The following is a 20692-nucleotide window of genomic DNA, read 5'->3' as shown; positions in this document are numbered from 1 at the left end:
AGAGGAAACTGCCTTTAGAGTAGGTGTTTGGGCCAAGTTCCAAATCTATGTAGTTCAATGGACTTCAGACCTTGAGGTGACACATTCATGGAGAGCAGAAACAAAAGTAGAGGGCAGAAATTAAGCAAAGGAATTTTTAATAGGAAAAAAGTCTATTTGCTCTCTTATGCTGTGCTGTAATTCCTCAGTGACCTCCAGCCACAAAGGTTATTTAAAACAATACTTGGTGATCTCTAGGAGATAACCTTGCACTGAAACAGTGTTACAGGTTTTCTCTGTCTCTGGTTCCTGTATTCTCATGAGATAATCATAGAATCAAGTAGGTTGGAAAAGACCTTTAGGATCATCAAGTCCAACTGTAAGACAAATCAGGATTTAGTTCTGGTGATGAAATAGATTATTTGTGTTTCACCCCTCTTGACATGACAGGGTAAGATCATTAACCCCCTCAGCAGCTGCTGCTTTTGCCCTTGCAGCAGCCAGTTTGCAAGAGCAGTTTGTCCCACCACAGGCTGATGGCACTCGGTTCAGAACTCCAGTCCTGAAGCTGTCCTGGGAGCAAGTCAGGAATATGTAGTAACTGAGGTGATGGTGCTGACAGGTTTCCTGCCTTTCTGAGGCACATGTATGCAAGAGGCCTCCACAAAAAAGTTTGGTAAACTTCTGGGAAAAACCTTATGAGTTATCCCAGGTCACCATGACACTTGTCCCACAATATCCCTTGCTTCCTGTAATACAGAGATTCCCTGGCTTTGCTGTTTTCTTTATCCCCTCTGCATTTGGCCCCTCTTACCACGTAGCCCCACCATGGCAAACTCATGCTAAGGTGGCCAAAAGATGATCATTAATTGAATCTCGGGGTACAAAACAGACCTACTGCTGTTACTGTACTTTAGTGTCACTGGAACTGCAGGAAAATAGTCAAGTGCTCTGTGTTATATAAAGCACTGCTATTTGTGCATGAAACGCACTGCATAAATAGAAATAGAAAAGTATAATTTATGGGATCTTTTTTCCATACAAACATAAGGATCTTTTTAAAAAGAATCCTTATTTTAAAATCTCTTTTAAAAACAGAGTTTGGTTTGAACATTAACATCAAGGTTAGTTCAATCAACAGAGTTGTTCCAGATTTATTCAGCGTAACTATGATCAAAATCTCTCTGTCACCCTCTAGCAAGCTGCATAATCTCTTTCTGTAGGATGCTTCTCTCACCTCTTTAACTCTTAGGCTGCTCTGGTTTGAATTTGTAAGGATCAGATTATCAACACGTATTTATTCCTCCACTCCAAATACGTGTCTCATACTGAATAGCTGTTTCTTATATATGTGTAATAGAGGGAAAGGCCTAACACTGAGGATTTCTGCCTGGAGGTAGGCTTCTTTATCTTTTACTTGGAATGTTAACTAGCACTTAGATTTCTCCAGGACTGGGAAGAGCTTTGGCTGAACCCACTGGAACAGGGACACCAAGGCAGCAGGGGTCACAGGTCTCACTACAACTTCTCAGTGCTCTGATTGCTGAGGTGAAAGGAGGCGAGTTGAGATACTCTTAATCAGAGCAGCTCCACAACACCTCACATCTATACATGCTTATCTAGATGTCACAAGGTCTGTTCCAGCAACAGAAAGAGGTACATCCTGCTTTAAAGTTGGAGAGAGGAATTCAGCCCAGGTCCCCTTGCAAAGCGAATTTGGAAGTGATTAGATCTGATTGCTCTGTGCTGCCTGCTTGTGTTGGACAGTGTGTACCTGAACTGATTCAGCTTTCATAACATTTTCAGTGAGCAAAACAGGGGAAGTACTCTCATACTCATCATGTTCCCCTTTCGCATTAGAAATGCTTGTGATCTGCACATTTCCAAGAATTGTGGATTATTTTGACCTTCATAATTGCTCTTTATGTGTTGTTTCTGAATAGTTAACCTGCAATTCTTATGTCAATTTTAAATGTCAAGGCAATAATAGAGCCTCACATGATGATACGTTAGAAGTTGGGGTGACCTGATTTCTGTACAGAAGCAGTGTGTGAGATGACTGGGTAGCTGGTGTAGAGCAACAGTTTCCTGCACTAGGAGACAGCCTAGAGAGCTTTGAACTACCTGTTGCAACTAAACTGAATCTCCTGATTGTGTTCAGTAAGTAGCAAAACTCACTGGGAATACAGGTGAATATGCAGGAGAGATGCCAGTGCAAGCAGTTGCCCCAGAGTTATTCAACTGCTTGTCTAGTAAGTAAGGTTCCAAACCCAATTCAAACCGAAGATCAGTCTCTTGGTCTGTACATGCTTATGCTCTGTGTTGATTCAGAAAACATGTTTCATAAAATCCTCTCTGGATTGAAAGCATAATCTATCATCTTTACTTACAAAAGACCAGAGAGACTATCTGCAAAACAGTTCCCAGTATGGTAAGTTTCTTAAGACATTAGTCCTCATGATTCATTTCATATTGTTTAGCACTTGATTATTTTTATAAGGGTGGTTAATAAACCAGACAAACTGCAAAGCCCACGCCAGGCTGAGCGTTTCTGCTTGCTGTTAGAGCCTGTCTTCTTCAGTAATGACACAAGGTGATTCTGAATGTTGCAGTTTAAAAATAGTTCCTAAGTCAGCAAGCCAACAGTCTGTAGGTTTTTTAAAACAGTGATCTTTGCCAGATGTTCTGATACTAAAATAAGCAGTAGTGAGAGTGTTAAGTACTAACAAGAATGGCCAGAATATTGCGCAAGAAAGTATCTCATAGAGATGCAGTAAAATCCCACAGACCCTTCCTGAGATGCTGAGATGTAGCAGCAGCATGAGCTCTGCCTGCCCACCTTCCTCTTCCAGTCTGTCCAGTCTCCATTTCAGGAGGACACTCAATCACCACTTCAACCGATTACTGGATGCAGATCAGTAGAACTGAGCATAATGACTCTTGGATGCTTGGTCTCCTTGTCCATGATGTCGAAGACCACCCAATAGCAGCTGTTTTTCTTGTCTTGAAGATCAGATGTCACATTATAAATACTTTACTGCTTATCATGCCATAACTGTCCTGATTCTAAGGTTATTTTGGCAGTTTGTTAGTTAGTGTCCTAAAACTGTTTGTTAGCAACTGTATGAGCACGTCCTGCCTTTATCCAGAAAGATCCAAGTTGAAGAGTTAATTGACTATATTAAGGCCTGGATCCTAAAGCCCTTCCTCAAGTAAGTCACTTCACATTTCCCAAAGGCTGGTTTCCTCATACCCAGTTACTGCTTTTCATTCTCTTTGCACATAAATACTTTTACAGAAGCTACCTGGTTTTATACATTAGGAACTGCCCGTGGAATTTGTCTAAGCTATTCCATGGACTGGTTGCAGGTAACTGATGCTCTTCTGCTACATAGGAAAGTAGGGGTAAAGCAGCTAAGAATCAAGCTTTTATAACACTTCAAGAAGGAATAGAGTTGTAATGAGAAAATGCTAAAAGATGGTGTTTCCCAAACTGTGATCCATGTGATCTAGCATCTGTTTGTCCCAGGAGACTGGAAAGCTCCAGAAGCCAGAAAGCCCTGGTGAGTGTCCATAGTATGGATGCCCTCAAACCTTGGTCCTTGGAAACCTCAAGTCACAGGCAGACCATCAGGAACCCAGGCAGGTTCCCATGAAAAATGTGTGACTGGAGCAGCTTCCAGCTTCACAACATTTCCATTAAATGCCCATAGTTTATCAAATCAATACCTAACTCTGTCAGCCTGTCAGGAAAGCATTAATGCTGCGCTTCACACGAAGTTCACATCCCTTCATGGCAAACTTTTGCCATACTGTTTCTTCACACCCCCTGTCAAATAGACTATAGGAACTCGTGAACCACACCTACATGCAGTTCTAGGTCACAGTGAACCTTTCTATCAGGCTGTACTACAGACCTGAATTGATACAAATCTTGTTTTATTGATCAACAGTTCCTCCTAGTACCACCATCCATCTTCAGCAGTGTTCAAGCAAGTCCCTAGGCTAAATCCTGAAGGCAACCATTCCTTTGGCTTCTCTGAGGCTAGGATTTACCTTGTGTGTATGGCATGCCAGTGAAAAACAGCCTAGGTAGACAGCAGAAGCTGGACAGAATCCCGTGTTTGGAACAGAGGAGTGCCTGGATATAAGAATTCAAGCATAGTTACCATAGTCTCCATTTGCTTTTTAAAAAGCAGTTCTTTTTCAGCCAGTTGTATTCTGCTGCCTGCTAGTAAAACCTGAAAGATTTCTTCAGCCAGGTTCAAGGTTTAAAGCTACTCACAGGATAAGTTCATATCAAGTCATGTGAAGCCTAACTTGCACATCTTATCCCCCTGCCACTGCCTAATGTTAATGTTTGAAATAAGTCAGTGCTATCCATATTGCTAACTCATGGTCCTATCTTGAGAGCACTGAAATTTCAGGCAAATACAAGCATGGCCTGTCAACCTCTATACTGAAGTCTGAGCCCTCAGAGAATAAATGCCAAGCACAGAAAGAAAGATACTTCCTTTTTAATTGATGCTATAACATCTTTACCCTCTCCATTTTATACTGCTTCCACTGACACGCTGTGAATGCCACAAAGAAGAGCTCAGATTGAACCCAGTTAATTACAGGATTCACACAGATGGATTGCCTGGTGCTTTCCAGAGGCAGCTAATTAAAGCAATGTTAGTAAGCACCATTAAAATGCCAGCTAAAGCTTTGGGAACACTCTTGATTACGAATCAAGGTTCACAAATACAGCTTTGAGCAAAGGAGTATATTTGCAGTTCATTAATTGCATTCTAACGTATCTTAACTAAGGCACAGGATAATGCATGCTGATAGCAATATTAATGCCAAGACTTTTGAAAGTTCAAACCTGGCACTTACTAAAACAATCGACAATGACTCTGATTTCACATTCTACAGGAGAATATGGTATCAGGAGGGAGTCTGAGCTCCCCTAATTAGCCATGATTTAAAGAGCACTAGAAAAGAAACCAAGGCAAGGCCTAGTTGTAGCAAGTCAGTCACACACTGGCAAAGACAGAGAAACTGCACCAGACAGAAGTTATATTTAGACATACAATATAAACAGAGCTTCCTTGCAGGTTCTGACAGAAGCTGTGTTTGCAGAGGATCAGTCATGCTCTCCCATATGCTGTTTCTGATATATGAATGTATGTATTTTTTTGCAGTAACAGTAATATGGTCTTGAGCTGAAAACTTCTTCTAAACCTTCTTTTATGAACCCAAATAGGCCCATTCATTTAATATACTAAAGGATAATCATATGCACAGGTATGTGCAGCACAGGACCTCAACATGGTCTTATTCCGTGTAACCGAAACTGACTTTTCTTAGAATTATTTAATAAAATAAGATTTCAAAATAGTAATAGAATTTTATCCCAAATTCCAAAGATAGGCAGATGTCCATGTGTTTCGAGTTGCATGTCATGATTTAGCTGTTACAGGCCCAACTTCCATGATCGACTTAAAAGAAATATAGATGAAAACAACTACCCACTGCAACTTTTCACTGTCATTTTCCAAGCAGTAAGAGTTTCACCATCCTCTTTCCCTTATATATAAGCCACAGTTTAAAGGCATTTGGTGATTTCCTAACGAACTGAGCAATGTGGCATATACCAAGGTAAACCTGCAGTAAAATTTATTCTCTTCATCCAATGCTCTGAAGATTCACAATGAGTCATTCAGGTATTGGTCTCTGCAAATGTCAGACCACAAGCCAAACATTGCTTTAGGACTGGCATCTTACATGGGCACAGCCATGTCCTGCAGAGGCTGCATGATCAGGGACAAGAACCACTGTATTCTCCTTCCACTTACATTTCTTTCCAGTTTTGCTGCTCTTCCAGTTGCCCTAAGGGCAAGGAGGTAACTAAGGGTTTGGCAATCTCTCTTTCTGCTTCTAATGAGATGACTCTGCGAAAGCCCAAGACACTATGGTGATACAAGCACAGTTCTGAGAAGTGCCTCTTTATTCATGTTTTCCAGTATTTGGGCCTGATGGGACAGTCACTGAACTTGCCACTTGAATCTTTTGACAACGCCTGTCAAAGGATATGTGTTGATGAGAGCACACACCTTGCCATCCCAGAATGTGTGTTACTAGCAAACCATACAGCCACAAGCACTGCATTCTTATGCCAAGCACAGGTGGTGTCAAAGCTCTGCACTAGTTGTAAGATTCTGGAAAGGTATCATTGATTGCACTGAAATAATGATGTATTTAGTGCTTCCAAAAGGAGGAGTGCAAATACCATGACTTTCTCTTGAAGAGAAATGAAATGTCAGGCACGGATGCCTAAGTGGCTAAATTCTCCTGCAATTCTCCTGCAGAACATTCTTTGCTGACCCATAGACTCTCATATACTGTAGCACATGTATGTTCCACAGCCAGATTTGACATTCAGAATATTATTAGTATTTGATGGACCCATGTAACTAAATATATGCTTTTATGGAAGACTAAATGTCAGTGTTTAATGCCAGTGCAGGCCAGCAGAAAACTGCTCTTTCACTTGAGCTCCCAGCTGAAAAATGCGCATTCTGTGGTGGCACAGTTTCACACAAGATCTCCCCAGGTTTATCTGCTAGATAATGAAAGGGGCTACAGCAAAACCTGAGTCTTCAGGTCAGGTTTCTTTTACATGAAAACCGAAACCCACTGAATGAAATTTCAGCTGCATTCCTAGAAATCTGCAGTGATTCAGGCTCTGGAGAACAAACACTCCACTGTTACTTCCATGGAGCTCTTGTTCAAAATGTCTTTTCCCATGCTGAGATGCTAAATTCATGTGAATGTAAATGTATAGTGCCAGATTCACTGCCCAATAGGTGTCAAGTGACTTACATTTCATAGGTGAAGTATAATCCCTTTGCACAGTTTGTCAACTGCTAATAATTAAACAATCTAGAGGATGTTTTAGTACAAGGTATGGAAAGCTTTATGTCTTAGAAGAAAATTTAGCCCATGTGGTGCAGACTTTGATATGATCTTGAGTTGAAACAGGAGGTTTCAGGGTTGAACTGAGACTGCCATCTTGTGCACTTTGTCATATGCACTGAGTTCTGCAAACCAAATGCACTCATTTGCACATCTGACATTAAAATGCATGTCAGAGAACAAACAGCTTTTGGGTGGCTTTTGAAGTCTGCCTTTGACAGGTTTTGCTCATTTTGAAAACAACAGCAGCAATGAATTGTGAAGGCCACTAGGAACAAACACTTGTGTAGTCCATGGTTTTGTCTTGATGCAGTTTCCTCACCAGTACCGTGCTCCTTCTCCAGAAGGTTTGAGCCTGTGGATGGCATGGAATGATGCATGTCCTATGGCATATCCTGCTAACCTGCAATTAAGTCTTCTACAGGCTACAACATTACAAATCATTAATAAAATGATACCAGTACTAAGAAGGGGAAAACAAGGACTGTGCTAGTGATAGTGGGATACTGTATACAGGACCTAATGCCCTCAATATCAAAGCATGAAAAAGCCATGTATAACAAGTGGGCACATAACTGCACCAATCTATCCTAATACCTAGTGCTACAGCAGGCAGAGCAAGAGAAAATACAGCAGCACAAGACACGCTGGCTAAACAGTGCATTTGCAGCTGATCATCAGCATCCTAAGATAAACTGGGACAGTCAACTCAAAGTGTGAATTATTAACATGCAGCAAAATAGCAGCATGAGAATATCACTTACACTTTGTAGCATGACAAAACTTGTCCTTTCATAATAAAGAGAAATGAGGAAGAACGGAAGCTTTTCCTCCCCTGTATTTGTGATATTGCCAGTTGTCAAGGATATTTGCATGAAGTGTTCCTTTCCTGTTACTTCCAGAAGACTCCCTGTTCTCAGTAAGCAGCAAAATCACCGGGAAATCCTGTGAATACAATGGCACCACCTACCATCATGGTGAAATGTTTGTGGCAGAGGGACTTTTCCAAAACAGGCAAGCAAACCAGTGTGCCCAGTGCAGCTGCTCAGTAAGTAACACGGCTCAACAGAGCCCTGCTCTGTGCTTCATTTCTCCTTTCTAGAAGACATGACACCGAAATATAAGCAATACACAGCAAAGACTGGGAGTTGAGAATTAATGCTGAAACTCATAGTGTTCAGAGCCAGTCTGCAGTACCTGGTAAATGCCAGGCTACCTCTTACTCAAACACTGTGGACAAAGCTTACCCTGTCGAGCATCTGCTCTAAGTGAGCCTACAGTGCAGAGGCAGCAGGTAAAATACTGCTACTTGGCACAGATAGAACATCTCACTTCAACCCGACTGGGAAACGCAGTGCTAAGCCAATGCCTGAAACTGAATTCATATGGACTGCACTGATAAGTAGAGCCCCACAGTCTGGGACTGGACAGCTCTGTCAACTGGCACTGGGCCACAGAGCCGAGATGTCACCAGTTCAAATCCTGTATGTTTGAACAGTAACCCAGGGACTCCTCAGAGCCAGTGTCTGAACCAAAACACCCCTCTCAATCCAGCCAGCTCTTCCGTATTAAGTATTGGCAGCTCTGACCTCCTCTCATCAAATCATCATATTCTACATTAACTACAAATTTAATAGGCCAAGCATTGAAAAGACTTTACAACTTTTAGTTCATGCCAAGCTTTTCCTCCTTTTCACTGGGAAGACACAGCTGAAGGAGAGCAGGGGGAAGAATTTACACTGGGTGATTTGGTACCAACCATGTCAGGTACATTTTCAGCCTACAGTAATTGCAGTTAATCTCCCCACACACTTTCATCTCTTCCATTTTCCTCTGAGGTTTTTAAAGAAAGGGATCTTCTTCTGTGTGACAACAAATTCTAACAAAGCTATTCAGACTTTTCATTGGGCTGATGCTCTGCTTGTGCATACTAGAGTGGCATTTATGGAAACACACATACTGGTTTTAAGCACATCCATAAAAAATGCATACACAGTACCAGGCAAATCAATGACTCCTCCTAAATTCTTGTGTTCTGCTGGCAGGAAGGAAATGTGTACTGTGGGTTGAAGACTTGTCCCAAATTAACTTGCTCATTCCCAGTTTCCGTTCCGGAGTCCTGCTGTCCAGTTTGCAGAGGTAAGTTCAAGCATAATTACAGAAGGACAGGCCCTGAATTTACTCTTTCACCTGCCAAGGCCATGTCTGTGCACCAGCACGGGCCCTCAGGACACAATCTGCAAGTTTCCCATGTACTTACAATCCAAAGCATGTTGGGATATTAAACCACTGGGAAATGTCAGCAGGGGATCACTGCTAACTTTGTGTTCCTAAATTGAAACAAGAGGAGTATGCACTGATGATAAAGTTCCATTCCCAGAACGAGGTTAATCTAGGCTTCAAAAAGGTCTCTCACCTTTGCCTGAGATGACAATAGCAAATGGTTGCTGGAAGTCACCTTGCACACAGCGTCTTGTTAAGCCACATAAATCCGATAGTAAATCTTCATCCTGAGTTTGCATGGTGTTTGGGAAGAGATCTTCCTTTTGGTCTTTGCAGAGTCTAGTACAATGAAGTCAGACTAAAGACTGACACTTCTACACCCTGATGCTACCTCCACTCTAAATGAATTTTTAAATTAATCCATTTTAAATGGATGAGACTTTTCCCCTGAGTATCTCTCAAGGTGTAGCTCAGTTACCCCCTAACTGCTCCTGCTCTACTTTGCACACAGGAGATGGAGAATTATCATGGGAACATTCCGACGGGGATATCTTCCGGCAGCCGGCCAACAGGGAAGCTGTAAGTGTGACCTACAACTTAAAGACAGATTCTTGCTGTGCTTTGTGCATCAGTACATCAGGGAAAGAATAGAAAAGGATGGTAACAGGTCTACTGCTTCATCCCGGGCTCTGTGAATCTAGCCCAAAATAGGTTTCTTGCACTTCAGTAAATCCCTTAATAGACTCAGCCTTCAGGAATAATGCTGAATTATAAACTCCCATGAGCTCCTGCAGGCTCTGGATTTTGTCTTTGTTATATACGCTCTATAAAGAATAAAACTCTTCAGCAGTTTGTTTGCTATGCAGGCATCACTTTTAAATCATAACTGAAAAACTTACTTCCCAGTTGGCATTTACACATATTTACTTTAGGTGCTTCATTGCCATGGGGCTAAGAGTATCCATTAACAACTTACTTCTCAAGAGATGATTTTTGTAACAGCATTTGGAGAGAATGTGAAGTGCTTTTAAGCATTAGGTGCATTACCTAAATACATGAACTAACAGGTCTTTGGACTAGTGAGAAGAATCATGCCTTGTAAAATAACTGCTGTAAAATACACTATTCTTTAATGCCCATGGGTATTTTGGAAAATAATTTTCTGAAAACAACCATTGGTTTTGTTCTAGGAAACACACTGCACATTACTATTATTGCTCCTACTGTTCTTTGCAAATAAAATGAGACTTCCCAGTCTGTAAGACAGATCCTTGCTCAGTCTGTGCATGCCTAACACTGGCCTTGCATCAGAGTTCAAAGCTGCAAGCAAACAAAGCTGGACAGTCACTCTGGATGTGCCCTGCCTCTGGAGACCCAGCAGAAAGTAACTGTGATGAGGAAAACTAGACAGGGTTACAATTCTTCTCATCTAATCTTAGCGTAGACATCAGTAAAGTAGGCATCTAATTCTGAACATCATTTTTAACACATGGAGTGAAACAGGACTCCTGGGTTGTGATTCATCTCCTCATGATACAGAGTTCCACAACAGGTCAGGTTCTAAAACTGCCTCTCTGTCCATTGACTCAATTCAGGACTTCAGATGACCAACTTAAGTAAGACACCTACACTGACATATACAGTCTGTGAGATGAGTTACAACCACATATGTGTGTGAATGATGTTTGATGATAGCAGCAACACTCGTTGTCTGTGTTAAGCTTCTAGTGCAGCCACTTTCCCCATCTCAGATCATTGGAATAAGACATTTACTTTCCTGCTCTCTTTCTGTCTCTTAAACAGAGACACTCGTATCATCGCTCCCACTATGACCTGTCACACAGCTCTGCAAGGCAGGTAGTCAACATTCCACGCTTTCCGAATGCCAGGAGTAACCGTGGAGTCCTCCCAGATCCCCAACAAGCTTCAGGAACAATAGTACAAATTGTCATCAACAACAAGCACAAGCACGGACGAGGTAAAGACAATTACTTTTTATGGTATTACTCTGGGTCAGGAATCAATCACCTGTAGCTCAGAAAGAGTTCTCAAAATATACAGCAGGATATACAGTGCCAACTCGCACAGACCCAACGCAAATCAGGGAGGCAAAAAGCAGTAAGCTATTAAGGATATGAAATCAGCTCTTGACTGAGACCAGTTGTGCCTCCAGACAGCAATGCGTTTCACTCTGCAAAGGCACACCACACTTGTGTTGCTCTCTGAAATACCTCCTAGGATTGTGCAGTGGCTACCAGGGAAGTGAGTGCTTTGTGCCATAGAGGACACCACAATGCCTTCAGATTCATTAACTTGTTCACAAACTGACTTCCCAGTAGGAAATTACTTGTCCTATTTTCCTTACACCATCTCTTATTTTGTAACTTTACTGTCTGTAAGCAGTGTATGTTTAATCTGGCCCATAAATCTCAGACCATAAAGTTCTGCCATAGAATCAAGAGGTTTTCTGCTTCCAAGGCTTAGCAAATTATTCTCAAGAAAGGCAGTTGCATTACTTCCCACCCATTAAGCTACTTGTCTGAGACAGTGGGATGCAAGGGGTGCTTTGCATCCTCCAAGACTAATACTAGAGGCAGAGTAGGCAATTAGCCTGTACTGGATGCCTGAGCTGTAAAGAGGCAAAATTAACAAAGATAATCAATCTCACTCTAAGAATCCTTTAGTGCCTCCTGATAAGACAATATAGGACATATTACATTATGGGGACAGCAGACATTTGAGCCCCTATGGCAAACCTCATCCAAACATGACTGAGCCATATACCTGCTGCATTACAAGAAGGACAAAAATAGAGGGAAAATGTCAATTCACCAGTTAGTGGGACAGGGGGTCTGTACAATAAAAAGGGTGGGATGCTCTGTTCCCATAGTGGTGCCCTCTTTGAACAGAGGCCTGCAGGAACAGGCCTAAGAAACCATAAAAGAAATAGATGTAAAAACACATGTTCAGAAGAGCATCTATCCACAAATACCAGTCAGCGTGCATTGAGAAACTACCCACAAAGAGTTAAAGGCCCTTGTATTAGGGCCAACTAATCGTTTAAGGTATTAACTAACAGAAGGAATGTTGGCCATAGGATCTTTATTATCCACCTGAACAAGCATGAAAAAACATTCAGATCATGCCAGTATTTTACGCTGAGTCTAGGAGCAGGAATCTCTGTGCAGTGCAGTATCTTTGACATGTAATTCACACATGAAGACATCATCAAAGAAATTTCTAACTGATTTGTTTTGGCAAATAAAGAGCATACAGATGAACAGCATATTTCGGGGTGCAGTATATAGGAACTGCCACAACTTCAGACATTCACTGCCTGGAAAGTGCCTGAGAAATGCTGGGAACAGAAATGCTGACCATGTATTTTCTTTTGTCCTTGTGCAATTAAGAAGTGGTTTATTAATTAATGCACATGCCCCTTGAGATGCATTTCAACAAGTTAAACAATAAACACACAATGACTCCCCTGACAAGCCAATACTGTGCAGTTATAGGAATACAAATTTATCATTCTAAACATGAAGAGCACTGACGACAGGGCATCAGGGAACTAGAAGTTATTTGCCATATTTTGGCTTCTACTGGAAGCTTCACCTGCCACCTCAGAGTAATTACTTAACTGTTCTGTGCTAAAGAAACCCTAAACCAGAGAGAATACGTATGGACACAATGTCAAAATCACCCTGTGAGGGTGAAATCATGAAACCTTTATGTCTGTAAAGGATCTGGAGAAGCTGGGGAAAAAATATCTACTTCAGCAGAAATATGACTAATAATATAGTATTCAAGCATGTAAGAGGCCTGCTGAGCAGCTGAGTACTTACCAGTTTTCTCAGTTATGTTTTTTCTTCCATGTTCTCAGTATACAGATAACACTTTTAGTTGCTTTTATTTGAGAAACTAAACTGTTTCCTATCTCTGAACAAAGACATGTCTTAAGAAAGAGTTAAAAAGTAGCAAATTATAAGCCAAATGATAGCATAACCCCCTGAAAGACAATACATTGCAAAAAATACTCCCCATAAATCTCAGTAACTCAGTAAAGTTTAAGCCAGTTGGTCACATCTGTTACCAGTTAGATGTAAATTTCAGATTACAGATAAAAATTAAATTGCTTTTGAAAGTTACAGGCAAAATAGGAACATATTTTACAAATAAAAGCATTAATAGAAATGATGGCATATTACAAGAATTGGAAATATTTACAACATATCCCAGCTTCACTTCAGTTGCTTTTAGAAATGAGGCAGTGCCCTTTCTTTCACCTTGTTAGGATTAGTTTGCATTTTTCTTTGTGTTTATAAAATATTGAAAAAGAAACAAGTATGGTTTATAGGACAAATGCAAACATGGTGTAAAGTGATATAATTCCCATTAACTGCCGGGTGACCCAAACTGGCTTCCACCAAGCATGGATTTTTCCACTCTCCTGGTGTCAGCTGTATTTCTCTGTCTCTTAAGGGCGCTGATGAATAAATATTCTGAGGTGCTTAGATGCTATTGGGATGAAATTTCAGTACCATATAAATCCTTTCATGTTAGTGTCTTCTTGTGATTACAAAAGCAAAATCTCTATATACCTACAGACACGTATATTTCCATAAAGGATATAAAACTTTATTTTTGCAACATTCCCTTACTTTGGTCTGTGTGTTGTGTGGCAGGAGCTCTCATACAAAAGCAATGAAGGGTTGTATTAACTCATCCTGCTGACAACATGGCTCTCACTACAGAAGCCGTGTTGAGTTAATGGCTAGAAAAGCTGTACAGGTGACTCAGTATCAAATGTCATGATCCTGTCATCTGCAGATTCAATTCTAGAAGCCAGAACCAATGTGGCAGGCTGTGTCCTGTGTGGTGACTGAGACTAGGAGAGGAAGGAGAAGTGAGTTTTTATAAGCAGGTTAGTGATGCACAACTGAAATGTGTGCACTGGAGAGGAACTACTCAAATACTTGATTCAGCCACCTTCACTGTTCACCTCAAAATGGTGATGAACACTAGTGTCAGCAGAGATGGAATCAAGGCAAAACTGCTCAGAAAAGGGTGATCATAGGCCCAGACTCATTTAAAGCAGCAAAACTCAAAGTCAGCAACCAGAGAAATGGGCAAGAGACACTAACAAATGATGTATAGAGACATTGCTTTAAACATGTGAATGAATGAAATGAATATTCATAGAGACGTAGCCAAGGAAGGTACCTTTTCCAGTTGTACTTTTTTTTCCTTTTCTCTTCTTTTGTAGTGTGTGTTTCAAATGGCAAAACATATTCACATGGTGAATCTTGGCATCCTAATCTCCGAGCCTTCGGAATTGTAGAGTGTGTGTTGTGCACCTGCAACATCACCAAACAAGAATGTAAGAAAATTCACTGTCCAGAACAATATCCCTGCAAATACCCTCAGAAAGTAGAAGGAAAATGCTGTAAAGTCTGTCCAGGTAAAACAAAGTTGATCACAGACCACCTTTTTGCCGTGCATGTTAAGGGGCTTGGCTCAAGCCTTCTGGTCACAATAAGATCTGATGCAAACAGCAATAGCAATGCCCACTGTTCTCATATGTGTGCAAAGGTCTCAATGTGAGACAGGCAGAGCTGCTGCTCCTCAAATGAGGGCTTGCTGCTGAAGACACGTTTGTTCTGATCAGTCCCTGCCTTTCTCTCCACTGGCAGCACAACTCTCTGATGCCCATTTCTGAAGAGACTATTTCAGAGAGGTACACAGAAAGTTCATTACTGGCAAAAGACTCTCCCATCCTTCCCCAGCTGCAGTGCCCACGGAACCTTCACATCATTTTTTCTAGCTTATAAATTTGCATGGGGATCATTAGCCTTTCTGGTTGTTAAAATGTACCAGAAGGTTTCAAAACTCCCAATTAGAAATCCGTTGCTGTCAGTTACATAACCTAATCCTTAAAATAAATACTAACTTATCACAGATTTAGCATTGTTTCTATGCTGTGCTAATGACTGAACTTACGTAGACATTACTTACTAAAATCAGTGCTTACAACTTGTGAAAAATCTGCTAATATAAACCTGCTGATGGTCTACCAGCTGCATTCCATATGACACAAGCAGTAAAGGAGTGTCCAGTTCCCTTTGGTGCCTTTAAACTTTTCTCATTTGTATGGCCCATTTCTATGTTTGTTTGGTGATACACTGGATGGAAATGCTTGTTGTTCTGTCATGTATAGAAATCCTTCAGAGAATGCACACTTCCCATTTTCTTTGCTTACTGGGGAAGAGCACAATGCAGTGGCACTAGGCAGGCAAGAGATGTGTATCTAGATCTTTTGGATATTTGTGAATTACAGCTTTTATTTAGCTCATTTGCTATGAGAATGGTCAGCAAAACCTGGCTTTAATAGAAAATTTAACAGCAAAAAGAAAGTTACTGTCTTTTTCTTTGCGATTCTATGTGCTGTTTTTTAAGAAAGCTGAACCTTTTCTGTCTGCTCTATGTGGAGATGTATTCATTGTCAGGTTTTCCCACAAATTGCAGTCCGAGTGTATGAGTTGCATCATTTCTCTTACATTCCTGTCCAACTCCCAGTTACCAACAGAACAATTACAATTTCTCCTTATGCTCTACGACTTTACCAGGTGAGCAGGAGATAATGTGTACCGTGGCTAGCACAGGCTTGCACTGGCCAAGCAGAATGCAAACCATGTAGGTTCTACCTGCCCTTTTCCTCAGCAAAACATTAATGCAGGTCTCTTCACCAGTTTTCACTTAGTTATTCTGCTGCCTCTGAGACTTCTGCCATTATTTCAAATATGCTTGAAAAACTGTGAGGAGTCTCACAGACCACACGGTTTTACACAGCTCATTTCCTGTTTGTCAAGTAAGTTCTGGAGGACTTGATTACAACTGAATTATGTGTTTCGGGCTTTTTTTTTAAACAGAAGAAGTACCAAGTCAAGCCTTTGACAACAAAGATTACTTCTGTGGGAAGGAGACATTTCCCGTCTATGAGTCTGTTTTCACGGAGGAAGGAGAAACCATCAGAAAAATTGCAGTAGAAACTGAAAAGCCACCTCAAATAGAAATACATGTGTGGACAATTAGAAAAGGTGAGCTAAGCAAGTTCTTTCTTTAAAGAGTGTATCACCCTCTATTAATTTCCCAGGACAAGCTGAAGCATTCTGAGACTGATCTCGCTATTCAGGGTATTGCAGTTACAGCCACTACCAACATCCTCAAGTTCTGCTGTACAAAACCCATTAATAACACACAAAGCTCTAGTTGTGCAGACTCCTACCCTTCATTGGGAGCAAAAGCACAGTGACAAACAGGTTGTCAAAAATACCCTGTGTAACTTATTGCAGAGAAATGGATAGCAAGGTTTAAACCACGTGCCAAGAGGTTCTTATTTAGGATGGACCAAAAAGCTTTGCATTAAAATCAGTCTGCCTTATCTGATGCCTTAGTGATGGTCTAGAATATGGACAAAACCTGTATAAGTATGGAAGCAGCATCTTTTACTAGACTAACTGGTAATTAGAACAAAATAGGAAAGCATTCAGAGCCCAAATTCTGCAAATCCTGAACTTTTAGTACAATAAAAATTCTCTTCTGCCTCCTGAAGAGCTGGTCTACTTAATCTACTTAAAGCAAAAAGCATGTCATCCTCATAGGAAACCCTCATATATATCTTCATGGAAACAATACATCTCTAGAATGTACTTGGGCATAAAGCCAAGCCCAAAGTGTGAGCGGAAAAGAAGTCAGGTGAACAGATGGTTAATAACTACTGTGTGTTCTAGAAGCCGCAAAGCCTCGTGATGATTTGACAGTGATGTTGCCTGCTAGCTCATGACAGGCAAAATGGTATCTGACTGCAAAATGATGCTGGTTTTCTCCAAGATGCTGGGATTTTGGCTTCTGCTGTAATCTTACATTTATTCATAATAAGGAGGGGTTCAGCTGTGCTGGAAAAGAATTGGCTAATTCTCACACCCCTCATAAACTGCAATCATAAATCCACAGAAGGATTTACAGGGGAGTAGCAAAAAACCAAGGGGGTGGCAACCAGAATAAAGAATAGGCTGAAAATTCACGTAATTGGTAAGGATGATTTCTCAGGGCGGCTCAACATGGCAGTAGTTCTACATATAGGCAGGTTTAGAACAACAGGCACACTTCCAGTAACATGCACTTCTCATATCTTTGCTGAAGGCATTCTGCGTCACTTCTATGTTGAAAAAGTGTCCAAGAGAGAATTTGAAGAACTTCCTTACTTCAAGCAGATAACAAGGACAACCCCTAGTAAGTAAAATTCTGACCTCTTTCTCCATATAAACATAGCCTTGAAAAACATTCTCTTTTACTCAACACAAACAGATGTACCAAATTTTCCTCCAGAACATGGCTCCAATATTTATAAGTTTATATTTAAATAATGAAAATACAGCAATTTATCATATAGATACGTAAAGCAGTAGTTCATTTTCATGCTGTCTTAGCCTCCTGTATTTTGTTAAAATATAAATAAGCTGGTTTCTGCCCACAATGCCACAAGGCTGAAATATGACTGACATCAGCACAGCAGCACAACTTGGATTTAAGTAACAATTCAAGTTACCTCAGCTTTTTTACAAAGTCATTCAGAAGGGAAAAAATCAGAGACGTTTTTTAAAGAGTTCTCCAATATACATGTTGTGTTCGAAGCAAGCCTGTCCTATGTTCTTAACAGTATCTTCATTGAAAGGACATGTAATGCTTTTGTCACTCTTGATTTAATTTCTTTTTTTGTATTTTATCCAACTTGGGATATGACGCCTAATTTGATAGCTGAATGAAGGCAGAGGCATTTTCAGTTCCCAGTGCTTTTGCATTACAAGTTGTCATTTTTGCTGAGGTCTCTAATTGGGTAAAGAAGTCTTCTTCCCAAGAATCATACACTCTTGGTAATACAGGCTTAGTGAGAAGCAGACCCCTTTTCATGTAAAAAGTTTCCTAATTTTTGCTGTCAGCCTTCCATAAGCTTGTCATTGTTGTCTATACCACAGTATTGTAGTTACCAGGACAACGGGCATTCCTATTCACATTAGAAAAAAGTGTACAGAAATATGAATATCCAGCAAACACAGTCTGCATTACACACAGGCAGGCAGAGTTCCCACAGTGCATGAAACACTTGGACTTGTTCCTTCTCAACTTTCAAACATTTTGGTTTATCTTCAGAGTTACATCCTCACATCACTCTTATCATAAAGCAGAGTATCCAACAACCTAAATAGTTGACTAAATGGATCAACTTAAGGTACTACTTAATTAAAGAAAGGAATAATATTCTGGTCTTTGTTTATTATTTTTAACAAAGTTATTTTGTATGGAATATTGTAAGATACTTTAAATATTTTCCATGGGAGGACTGGGCATTCTCTCTTTGACCATTGTGAATCAGCTGGTCTGTAGAGTGCTTGTAAATGTCTTTGAAGATCCTTGTGCCCTTTTCTAAGTATCTGTCTCCTTTGTGTTTTTCTTTTCAGGCCAGTGGAAAATATTTAGTGAGGGAGAAGCTCAGATCAGCCAAATGTGTGAAAGCAGAGTGTGCAGGACTGAGCTCGAGGATCTGGTAAAGGTTTTGTACCTTGAGAAGTCTGAAAAGGGTCACTGTTAAGGGAGACAGCACTGGAGGGAAAAACACAAGAAAACTTATGAAAACTTGGGATCTGCAGCTGGACTGCAGGCTTATTTTGCTTAAGTCAACAGTTGCCCTAAAAACCAAAACTATAATGCAGTAATTATTCACATCATGCACAGCAAATTTGCTGCTTTATGTGTAGTGGTCTGTGTCAACCGTTTAAATATCTCCTCCAAAAGACTAGGAGGCTCTGTGTTACTGGTGGGGGAAGGAGAAAGAGAGACTGTACTCTCCCAGAGTTGCATTTCTTTACAAGTTAAAAAGAGAAAACAGAACATTTTTATTATTATTATTATTTGGCAACTTATTCAAACTAATGAAAAGAAAGACACCTAATAAATGCGCAGGAGCTATGGAGAGCAGTATTGCCTGTGCTGAATTTATACCATTTCTGGTGTTGAAATGACTCATGGATTATTTTAGTAGTGGAGAAAAAATACAAGTGATACAATACTTGCGTTGGAGACATAAAAAACCAGATTTAAACTAACAAACTCCTAAGCAGCCTGCCTTTGGGATGATGTCTTGTAGTTGAGCAAACTGAGTCCATAAACTGAACAGCAGGTGTTAGTGGCAATCACTGTATTTTTGTAGCAATTTGAGCAAACGTTCACTTTTAAGTGGTTTTCACTGTTTCCTCCACCCACTTCTCTATAAAAATGTGAAGTGTCAGCTCCCTATCACAGCCCTAACAACTTCATTCTTCTGGGCCCTATTAACACATGGGCTTGGCTGATAAACTGCCTTCTAAAGTGACATGGCAGAAGGTGGTGAAGTACTCGGAGTACTTTCAAAACACCTAGCAGGTTAAACCTCCTTCAAAGTGACCACAGTGCTTAATTTATTGGTTCTGATCTGCTACAAACTGAATCTTCCGCATTTTCCCGAGGGTGACCTCTCTATTCTCACACACTTCAAGGACAGGTTTTTCCCATGACAAACACCACACAGCTACAGCAACCCTTCGGAATACAGCAGCTCTGTGGAGACTTACCTTTGTGAAAAACAAATCTGAGAGGTCCTGTTTAATGCAGCGTAGCATGTCTGCAGTGCCTGTAAGAAAGGTGCCCCTCATCTGCTCTGCCTTGTGTCTGCCATGCTGGATTAAATCCTGAGAAGCAAGCGAGTCTGCCTGCTTGTGCTCCCATTTTCTACCCCACAAGCAGATGGGAATACTGCTGTTGAAACACACACTAGGAAATAAAGCTTTATGGAAACGGCCTGATCCAGGGCCTGGGTCTTCACAGGGAATGAAATCAACAGTGATGGCAAGGATTTTGAGGTCTGTAACCCTGCCAGTGCCAGCACGTCAGGGTGTACCCACATCCAAAGGGATGAAGGGGTGGGAGAGCCCCTTTCAGGCACAGCTGCCCCATCCTGAGGGGATCCCTGTCCCAAGCAGCAAAGCTCAGCAACCTCCCTCTGCAGTGTGGGCCTGCAGCTAAGGCAGGGCTTCCCAACAAGGAGCAGGTGAGGAGAACAGACATGAAGGGAAAGGAAAAGCAGAAGGGAATTAGGAGAATACACATGTGGTGATCTCGGTTCCTTAGCAATCCTGCCTGTATATAACCACCCCAATGTCCCTAGGCTTGGACAGAGCAGATGACATTTAGGAATACTTTCCTCCCTACCAAGCACTCAACATAACACTGCAAAATAGGAAAACACTAAAAGGGAGCTCCACCAGCAAATGCATGGATTGCAAGAACGAAACACTCTCACCTGGTATGAGTGTGAACCATGGCAGTCTCTTGCCCAAGCCTCCATGGGCTGCAGGGAAAGCCCTCAAGGTGCCTCCATGGTCACCGGGGACTCTCAGCTCCCTCTCCCTGCCCAGCCCGGGGCTGTTCCTCG

General features: G+C 41.1%; 2 protein-coding genes across 4 annotated transcripts in view; one reads left to right on the top strand and one right to left on the bottom strand.

The window, feature by feature from the left end:
* PAK3 (p21 (RAC1) activated kinase 3) overlaps positions 1–14412 on the bottom strand; it is a 168332-nt gene extending 153920 nt beyond the window's left edge. Inside the window, exon 1 of the mRNA XM_062640181.1 lies at positions 14389–14412. The gene's annotated coding sequence lies outside the window, so the exon portion shown is untranslated. The remainder of the gene's footprint in view (positions 1–14388) is intronic.
* The window catches only part of CHRDL1 (chordin like 1), a 37389-nt gene extending 17360 nt beyond the window's left edge, over positions 1–20029 (top strand). For 2 of the 3 annotated variants that reach the window (XM_062640185.1, XM_062640186.1), the window contains 8 exons: positions 7845–7990; positions 8988–9081; positions 9677–9744; positions 10969–11143; positions 14432–14626; positions 16095–16262; positions 17368–17457; positions 18684–20029. In XM_062640185.1, the coding sequence (XP_062496169.1) occupies positions 7845–7990; positions 8988–9081; positions 9677–9744; positions 10969–11143; positions 14432–14626; positions 16095–16262; positions 17368–17457; positions 18684–18814 (1067 nt within the window). In that variant the 3' untranslated portion in view covers positions 18815–20029. The remainder of the gene's footprint in view (positions 1–7844; positions 7991–8987; positions 9082–9676; positions 9745–10968; positions 11144–14431; positions 14627–16094; positions 16263–17367; positions 17458–18683) is intronic. The other variant, XM_062640187.1, reaches the window with a different exon arrangement.
* The last annotated feature ends 663 nt before the right edge of the window (positions 20030–20692 follow it).

This window comes from Pezoporus occidentalis, unplaced genomic scaffold, assembly GCF_034315485.1.
Source record: "Pezoporus occidentalis ecotype Australia unplaced genomic scaffold, CSIRO_AGI_Poc_V1 ctg63, whole genome shotgun sequence".
NCBI classification, from domain to species: domain Eukaryota; kingdom Metazoa; phylum Chordata; class Aves; order Psittaciformes; family Psittacidae; genus Pezoporus; species Pezoporus occidentalis.
This window is presented reverse-complemented; position numbering and strand designations above follow the sequence as displayed.